General features: G+C 39.2%; 1 protein-coding gene across 1 annotated transcript; it reads right to left on the bottom strand.

Annotated features, from left to right (window-relative positions):
- Positions 1-848: 848 nt before the first annotated feature.
- COPS4 (COP9 signalosome subunit 4) lies at positions 849-10,183 on the bottom strand. The gene is made up of 10 exons (XM_010188242.1): positions 10,169-10,183; positions 8,849-8,928; positions 7,946-8,097; positions 6,608-6,711; positions 5,615-5,768; positions 4,345-4,495; positions 3,761-3,931; positions 2,322-2,437; positions 1,878-1,962; positions 849-1,406 (listed from the first exon to the last, which is right to left on the bottom strand). Coding segments are annotated over exons 2-10 (1,068 nt in total). The 5' UTR covers positions 8,850-8,928; positions 10,169-10,183; the 3' UTR covers positions 849-1,272.
- Between the last annotated feature and the right edge of the window lie 6 nt (positions 10,184-10,189).

Genomic DNA, 10,189 nt, shown 5'->3' with positions numbered 1-10,189 from the left:
AACTCCTAAGAAGTTATTACTTGACTGAAATGAAAAATTATCTAAGGCAATTCATATCAAAGCTGAAATTACAACCTGAATGTGATCACCTCAGACTAAAAGATAACCTCTGGGCAGGAACAGCTACTGATGAAACTCTGCCCCGTCTCCCCATTACCAGAAGAGGTCTCCACTGAAACTTCTCCAGCAGGTCACACAGCAAGACTCATGTATCTGGCAGACCTTATGAATGGGTAGAGCACACACCCCCAGACTGATATTCATCAAAAGGGCCACTCTTGTTACTTCAGTGCTATGCATGAACATTTCAGGTTAGCCCTGCTTATCACATGACACCTCTACCTCCTCATTGTAGCTCATTGTATAAGTAATCCATTCAGTATTCTCCAGCTACTCCAGTTTCAGAGGGTATTTAATCTTTTGTAGTGCAGAACCCCTACCTGTCAGTCTCTCATTACACCTTCAGTTCCAAAAAAACCACTATGAATACTTCTGTTAAATCACCAATTCATGCAGACCTAGAGAATAAAACAAAGCACGTGCTCCTCCTACCTTATGTGGCATGTGCTACATTTCTCACCACTTACCCCCGTCTCTCTCAGTGGGGTCTTTACCCCAACACTTAGCTCAGATAATTCTGTGCCCTGCTGCATCAATGCAGGAGAAGCGTCAGTATTTCCTTCAGTTAAGATTTCAGACTTGCATTTTATAAGGAGAGAAGGAAAAAGCTGTTTCTCAGTTAAGATTTTCTGGGGCTGAAACTGACAATTCAAAAAAATTCTGCTTATTTCAAGTTACTGCTTAAGAAAAATAACCCAGGTCCCTGCAACATTTAAACCAAGTTGTTCACTCCAGCCTTTATTAGAATAATTACAACTGAAAAAAACATGGCACTTACATTCTTACAGCAGGGCAAACACCATAGGAAGTAATGGGCTACAAAGCTACAGTAATACAGCAGGGAAAAAAAATAAAATTAAATAAACCAAAACCAAAGCCTGGTGCAGACATCACAGCTGCTTCTATGTGGAAACCACAGCTTTCAGGACAGCAGAATGCAATGTAGAGGCAGCAACAGCAACATCCTATGCTCAGAGAACTGGAGGACTGTCACACCAAACGTGGCATCACCTAACTGTGTCCTAAGCCAGAATGAAAGCAGAAGATGGGGAAAAGAGGATAGGTCAGTCGTTTGGTTTGCAGTCCTGCTCAGTTCCCTTCTTCCAGCACACCCGGTGGTTGATCGCCCCCGTTCACACAATGACTGCACAGTCACTGAGCCATCTGGGCCTCCATTGCTTGTGCTGTCCATTCTGGGGCTGCCTGACTTATCTTCTCCAGCAGGTTGTTAACCTGGAAACACAGTGACTGAATCTGCTTGTCCCAGGTTGGCAGAGCTTCACGAGCTGCAAAAAAACCCAAAACAAACACCATGCAAAACAAAGTAAGTCTTAGCAATTCCCTTGCTTTTTCAACTGCAACCCTTTCTTTTGACACTGCCCTCACCGAGGAAGCCTTCCTTGCAGCTACATCATGCTCATTTCCGTATTCAAAAGCTACAGTCATTTTAGCTGCCTGTTACAAGCCTAACTCCTGCACTGAAAAGTAGAACTAAACGGAGAACTTCCTAATGAACCTGCTCCTACAGGGAGACAGATGGAATAAATTCACACTTTCCTGTGGGTAGTAGGGAGGAGAGGTGAAGTGTGGTCCTCCCTTATGGCAAACTCTGCCACCTCCTGGCCACAGCAAGATGAAGCAACCTTCACTTCAGACAGAAGATCTTAAGAACTAATTTCCTCATGTTATAAGGCAGCAACCCAAATACATCACTCTGAATGGTGTTAAAAAAATTAAATTACTGTGGTCGAACTTACTCTCAAAATGAACAATTCCATCAATCTGATCAATGAATCCATTCATGCGACCCTCAGTTATCATCTGAGAAGCTATCTTTTCTGCCTGAAATAATGAAGAAAGATGTTAGAAACTTTTTCCATTCTTAAAGAAGTTAAAAATTTTTAAGACTTCATAGTCCTTATGGGTTTTTCATCATCTCCACACATGGTGGGGAAAAAACCCTAGACACAACACTAATTATTAAACGATTAGACATAGTATCAGTGGCATCTAACTACACTGTTGTTCATTCCACATCGTGCACCTTTCCTTATAAGATGTGCTAGGTATTTAATGTTCCTCATAATATGGAATATTTAATTATTTCATAATATTTAATTAATTTTCCTAATATTTTCCACAGCAACTTTCTCATGTCTCTGATGCTCCTTGTTTTTACTAAAGACGTACAAAACTGATACCTTAGCTGCAGGGATTTCTAGTAATGCTCCAAGCTCTTCAAAAGTAATGTTGTTGTAAAGTTTGCTCGCAGATAGTAAGTTGTGCTCAATAACAGCTCTGTCCAGGATACTGGAACCTGTGTGGTTGAATGAGAAAAAATTCCATTATTCTAAGATTCAAATACTTGGTTTATACTGTAGAGCAAATGGATAATGCTTTTTTCCCCCCCCAAGGGTTATGTCTGCAGAAGGTCCAGATGCACCTGCCTTGCATCAGTGTTATGCTATCCAGAAGAAAGTCAGCAAGAGGAAATGAATGGCAAATGGTTGTTTTTAAGACAGGTAGCTTAAACTCTTTTTTTTAATTTCTAGAATAATCAAGTGGGGCCTTCAGTTTTGCTACCAGACCCAACATCTGAATTGACGAAGTTTAACCTCCTGTGATCACTTGCTAGCTTGCCAAATGGAAACACCATTCTTCTTTTTTTTTTTTTTTCATTCATTACAGCTCTTAGGAGTACAATTAACCTCTCTCTTACTGTGCTTGTATGAAGATAAATCTTCATCTAATTTCTCTTCTTGATTTAACAACTGAGTTAATTTGTCCTTTAACCCCCAGCTGAAGATAAGCACATTATTAAATACAAACTAACTTGCATTCTTTAATTTGTAAGGACAAACAGCATAGGTTATAAATAAACAACAAATCGACCCAGGGAAAGGACTGCAGCTAACAGTAAGAATCTTTAACCAGATTTCACCTCTGCCATTACACAGTTGTTTATTTGTCCCTAAACAAGTAATGTTCACAAAGAAGGTTTGCCTGACTAAGACGCTTCCACTTCAATATTCTTTTAATTTAGAAAATTGAGACCAGTGTTTAGGATTCCAGTGAAGTAATTACTTCGCATTATTTCTCCCTGTTCTGAGGTCCCAGGAAGAACAAAGCTACTAAGATTTGAGTGTGATGGATCAGAAAATAATTCAGAGACAGTGAAAGGATGACTTGGACCTTGCACTGTCTGTCAACAGTCAGAAAGCAGTTCAAATAAATTTATGCACAAAGACCTTTTACAGCCTACATGCACGTCACGTGTTCCTGAGCATCCTATTCAAAACAGTGCCTTTGAACTTGAGAAGCTCAAAAGGCAAGAGACTCAAAGAATGAAGCAACATCAGAAATACTAGGAGGCTGTCAGTAAAGAGGACTGTAAATGCACAGAGAAACCAGACTTTTACAAGCTTCTGGAAGAATATTTCAAAGCCTTAGCAGCCAATCAGAAAAATGAGAAGCTTTACTATTAAACTGTACTCATGAGGGCAACATTCTGGAAAATAATTTTTAAATAATCAAATAAACAATGCTAAATTCTTTTCCATCACATTTCTTGATTGCAATGGGCAAATTTGACTCCCATGGATGAACACTTAGCAATCCAAGGCTTTAGAGAAATATGTACCATCGGCTGTAGTTGCTTTCTGGTGAGGCATGAGCATAGCTGCAAACTCTTGCAGTTGATTTCCACGGATGATTCTGTCAAGATACATTTTCTCCAAGATCCCATAGGCTGCAAGCTGCTGGCATCTCTCATCCTTGAAGAGTGTAGCAAGCATGCGAGAACGCTGTTGTCCTAGGAGAGTCAATAAAAATCTTCATAAATGATCACCAAACCATTGAGTATTTAGAAGTAAACAACAGAAAGTTATAATCTTTCTTTCCTTAATACATGCAATTAACCAACAAAGCTCTACCAAAGAAGGAACTCTGCTGTGTTCAGTTCCAAAACATTGCTTGCCACTGGCTACCTTTTGCATCTTTAGCCAAGATGCCACCTTATCACTGGAAAAGACACAGAAGTAATCCAACTCTGAGTTAACAGCATGCCAATGTGTAATTTTGACACCGTGCTCACAATTCTGGATTGCTTGACTAAATCTTAGTGACAAGATCCCTCACCACAAGCAATGCACAAGCTGACTTGCTTTGTGGGATATGAAATACCTAAGTTGGGTCTTTTATACAAAAATTTAACATGTATTTTACCTGCTGATGCCAAAATAGTACAATGCAAAGCATGCTTCAATGCCTCCAGTCGCTCAGTTTCATGGATTATGCTCTTATAGGAGAGCTCGTTGTATCTTTGGGCAGCCTCAATGAACTTTCTTCTGTAATCAAGAACTCGAGCATAGCAAACCTAGGAAGAAAATACATCTCAGAAAAAGAAAACTAATAGGGATGGTTGCATAACATAGGTGTGTATAAATTCCCACATTACCAAGTGACATCTCCCATAAATACTGCTCTACTGCATCCTAGGGAAATCTGAGTCTTTGAATGATTAGCTTGACTTTTAAAACCCTTGTTGAAGTATCATGGAAAGTAATTGAAAGGGCATTTCCCAGCACTATTTACATGTTAAGTATTGCAAATGTCTAAATGCCAGAAACTAAGTAAGTGAAGTATTGTACAGCTGATACTGTACTTATGTAAGCTTCCCCTTCACCACTGACATTGACACCTAGCACTTAGGTAGCAATTTATGTTTCAAGTGTTTGCTTTTCTCTTACAGAACTGTAACAGCATCTGATATTTCTTCTCTCTCTTCCTTTGTGCTTTTCTAATGCTTACAATACAGAAAGTATCTACATTTCCAACTGAGTGTATGCTTTGAAACAGTATAGGAGGATTGGAAAAAAAAAAAAAAAAAAGAGAAACCAACAAACCAAAACCACCACAACTGAAGTTACAGCTCATGGCACATCTGCTTTGTGCTGCAGAATTTTAGACACCACCACACTTTATTGGTACTGTCACACTATAATCACTGCTCATCCCAGTTAATAAAATGGTTTGAGAAATTAGCGTATGAACTATATACACAGTAAACCCACAAATAAGCAGTAAGGTTGATTACTACTTGAGACTTAAAGCTACTTTCATGGATGGAACTTACTATTTAAGTACAAGATGGGGACGTATTCCATTGTCTCTAATACTGGACATGGTTGTTTTTTTTCTTACATTGACAGACAAAGGTGGAGGCAACATTTTCAACAATATTTCAGATGTTTTGAAGCCTACATTTTATTTTCAATCAGTAAAGCTGGGATTTAAGAAACCTTTACAGACTTCTCCCCAAATCATAAGGAATGAACCATCTAATTATTGCTAAGATGTGGCTCTCAAGCTCCATTTAGAAGCTTTTCCCTACCTCTTTTCTCATTATGAAAGTTTTAGTGGCATTGCATAGCAACATCTCAATGTGGCATCATTTCCCTTTAGAAAGAGAAAGCAATAAAGTAAGTTACACAACCTTATAATGGATTTGCAGCTGTTCATTAGTTGATTCATTCTGAAGCAGGGAAGCTCGATTAATATAAGCTTCTGCTTGAACTGGGTCATCATCCTCCAGATAGAGCCTGGCAATTTTCAGGTAGGTCTCCAGTTTATAATCTACATTGTACTGTCTGTAGAGAAACAGAAAAGCGAGTGCTCAGAGTTGTTCCACAACTACCCTTGGTTTTATCTGTTCGAAAAATGTATTTCAATTCTTAAGCACTTGGCAACTTGTGGTTTTCTTCTTCCTTAACACCAAAATTAGTGGTCTCTGTTCAGGGTAAAGAAATTTGAGATGAATGCCAATATAGAACTGGCTCCTACAAACACCAGTAGGAATAATGCTGTCCACCAAGACACAAATGTACACTCTAATAATCTGCTTTTAGTGGATTGGAAGTTTGCCATAAATGGTGAGCCACTTGAGTAAAGCAGCAAACTTATGTTGGAACAAGTAGATGTTAAACTACCAAAATCTACAGCAATTCCTTCTACGTGTATACAGAGAAAGAGGATAGAAAGGACACCCAGAGAGAAGTAGTTCTAGACTTACAAAACAAAAAACAGAACACAGTGCACAAACCAACTCCCACATAAAGGCTCAACTGTATTTTTTTAATACCCAATTTCAAACTATGTCTTCAGGTTGAAGTGTAAAGGCCAATGCATGGAAGAACTGCCACCTTTCAAGAACCTTAGAAGCATTTTTTGTAAACTACTATCAAAAAGACTGTTTATTAATGGACCGACAAATAGTGCAGTATTTCCAGTGCAGTATTTTGACCCACTAAACTGTTTACCATAACACACAGTCATCAAGCAATACTTGTGTCATCTGGCAGTAGTTCTGGCCTGAACTACTGAAACTGCAGAAATATGCAACCTCAAAATTCTCACTCACTGGTCTAGTTAAGTACAAAGGGCGCAAGCATATTCAACAACACAGAACTGTGTCTAGCACAGGACTCACTTTTGCCCTGTTTCCAAAGGGATCCCCACCAATACTTGCGCTGCATTCCTCCAGTCTTCTTCCTTCTCGTAGATTGATGCAAGATGCTGCCTTATTGAAGCGACCTAAATAATAATAAAACCAATAGCAAACACTATAAAAGTTGAATAGTTCTATATTAACATTCAGTGTTTGTTCCCGTTCATTAATTAATACCCCAGACACAGTAACCTACACACACACAACTCCTCCCACACAAGGAGTCCTGTGTGGGATTCCCACATCAAGCTTTAAAACCAAGTTATCTAAACATGAGTGCTGATTTGAAGCACTTCCGCTTAAGCTTGCAACAAGATGAAAGGAGTTTATCTTCAGGGAGTGGTAAGTAGTAACCTTTTATAAAGCTTTTTAAAAAGATGGAACAAGATTTTCAAGAACTGGAGCACCAAGATTCACAAGCCATTTCTTGTAGTTATTCCTTATACCATGCCTGTGAGATATGAATGAGGTGATTAGATCCCAATGCAGAAATTTCTATTTTGCAGAGCAGCTGTCAACAGGTAAAATACCAATGCGTACAATCTGGGGTTTATAACCAGAAGCATAGTTAAAAAACACATCATGTTGTCTTGGATGTACATGTGATCATTATAACATATAGGTGAGCATGTTCAGTTAAGACTTAGAGTAAAAGCTGCTTAAAAAGACAAAAGATAAAGAGAAGCAAATACAAATTGCTACAGAAACTGCCTTGCTTTTCTTCTCAAATACTAGATCCTAGAGGCTTTTTATATAAACATCTTCTGTAAGAACTCCCAGACAAACACGAGAACTCTATTGAAAAAGAATGGCAGAACATTCAGCAGGTAACTGTAGAATTAGGATTTCAAGAAAACATTTTTCCTGGTAAAATATTTATGGCTTAAATATATACATACACACAGAGAGATACTTCTTTTGAAACAAAAGCTATTGATCACGATGCTTCTCTCCTGACATCACCTGCCTGCTCCATTAGTTGAGTGAGATGCAATTCAATGAGTACCAGTCTGCCTCTTGACAGAGAGTGGCCTCCAGGAGTTCAAGTATTGTTTTGTTGCAGGAAGCCATTTTCTGGTGACGGCGGGATGACATGCCTGGCATCCAGATGAAGAGACAAAGTCTGCATTCTTTGAACCGTTCTAAGTACTCTCTGCATTTCACACAAGTTTTGTATGTACAGGAATACAAAATTGGACTCTAAGCAGAAATGTCTGTTTTGAACAGCTATTTTAAAGACTTAAAAATAGTCAACACATAAGGAAAAAAAAACCAAAGCCAAGCCTGCAAACCAAAAACCCCTCATCATTGATCTCTCACCTGCTCTTCAAATGAAATAACTCTAGGCTGTATCTTTTCCAAGGTGAAGTGGTAAATTTCTTTGGCCGTGCTGTCAGGAAGACTTGGCAGATGGGTACAGAAATCTGTCAGCAGCTGACGAGATATCACTAGACTGACATTCTCATTCACCACTGGTTCAGAGATGCATGGAAGAACAACACAAGATGGATGCAATGCTTGTCAGTACCTTCACTGTAAGTGATCATTTGCTTTCACATTAAATTTGAATATTTCCAGTTTTTAATTCTGTATCTAAATGTGGGGGGGGGGTTAAGTTTTAAAAGTTGTTTTTCTCTCTCAGAAACGGTGGCACTAGAGGTCACCAGACTTTTAACCACTGACAGATAATAACGCAGTTCTCACTCTGAGTTAGAAAGGCCTTTCATTCAGAACGACTGTTCTCAGTTGCTGAAGTGTCTTGGACAAAGTAAACATTCAGGCTAAATTCAGCAAGTTTATTCTCAACTTAAAAAAAATTACAGCAGGTATAATTTCATTAAGCCAAACAGCCAATACAACACACACAAAAAAATTCCTAACCATTTCTTCTTGCCAGGTTTCCGAATTAACTCAAGACTGAGGAGGAAGGGGGTTGCTAGTCTAAATACCGCTTGGCATCCAGTATTAATCTTAGCATTCAGTAGACTACTTCATCTTTTTACCTTCTGATATTGTCACACTGTCAGGCTGGAAAGTTGTAATATTTTACAGAGCTTACAAGTCCATTTTCCCTTAACTTCTCAATATGCCAAAGTTGGCTCCCCTCTATTTGGTTCCAATAGAACCAAAATATCATGTATTTACATACACAGCTAACAGATACAGAATCCTAAAGACCTGGCCTTTACTCGGTGTGCAACCAATTATACCAAGTGCACTTACTTGCTTCTACAAAAGCTTTCAAAGCTTCAAGTTGTTCTACATCCGACAGCTGAATGGCTTTTTCCAATATCTGACGATATCTGTCCACAGGTTACAAAAAAAAGAAAAAATATCACTCATAGAGCACGTTTTGTCATTAACAAGTTCTGTTTCTCAGCTTACTTCCTATGTCAGAGCGCTCCTTTTGTTTTCATTTTCTATACATTTGAGGTTGCAATTTTCCAAAGTGTTTGCGTTCAAACGTCAGGAACACTCACTTGGAATTGGTACCTGGCTCTTTTTAAACTCCAGGACTAGATTCTCAGATAATATAGCTCATCACTTTGTTTTCGGTGAATTTATGTTCGATTTTGAAGGTTAAAAACACCAGACCCTCATGATGTCCCTAGGATAGTGCACACAAAATGTAATGAAAACTATATCCCTCATGGATTAAGATTAAAAAGGTTAGTCAAAGTTCAAAAAATGTTCAAAATGCCATATTCAATGAAAATGAGAAACAGTGCTGGGACTGGGAGGTTAATAATATGTTATGGCCATTTGACATAAGCACAGGTACCGACTACGCATTTTTAAAGCGCTTATTCCTGAAAAAAAAAATCTACTCCAGTTTTCACGCTTCATAAAGCTAATTCAACTTTGCCTGGGTCATAACCTCAGTGTGTGTGCAATACTGGTGAAGTACTACATTCACATTGAAGCCATATTTTAAGGGGAACATTTCCAAGTTTTAACATGAAATTCCTAGACGTGAATCAATTCCTCTAGAAAATAAGTGAACAAGGACTCAAAGAATTTCAACTGAACTGATCGACTTCTGACTGAACCCTCAGGTGGGGGGTGCAGGCGGAGAGATAAAAGGTGTGTGACCCATTGCCCTGTGAGTAGCTCAAATCCCAAGGTTTGACATCCAAAATAGCCTCCTAATGGGAAAAAAGTAGTAATAATGGAAATATTGAAATTTCTATAGCAGTCGAGGAAAATAAATCCCCCGACCTATCATTTTCACGCAGGTGAAGGGCAGGTAAACGAACTCCGAGGGGTCGCAGGTTGACACGATGAAGGGCTCAGGTACCACGCTAGAACAGCACCAGCACAGAGCAAGCCGTCATTAGAAACAACAACAACAACAACAGATAAAGAATTACAGAACCATGAGGTGAAATTTGTTGTTTTTTTTTAATGAAACGCAACTGCTAGGCAAGTGCCTTCCCTCCCGCTCAAGGCCCGGCAGGCCCCCTGTCCCTTCCCAACAGCCATAACCCCAACGGCCGTTCACCCGCCTCGCCCCGCCATAGGGCGGCCGGCGCCCGCACTCACTTGCCCGCCAGGTCCTTGTGG

The sequence above is a fragment of the Mesitornis unicolor genome, unplaced genomic scaffold, assembly GCF_000695765.1.
Source record: "Mesitornis unicolor isolate BGI_N332 unplaced genomic scaffold, ASM69576v1 scaffold10707, whole genome shotgun sequence".
NCBI lineage: Eukaryota > Metazoa > Chordata > Aves > Mesitornithiformes > Mesitornithidae > Mesitornis > Mesitornis unicolor.
This window is presented reverse-complemented; position numbering and strand designations above follow the sequence as displayed.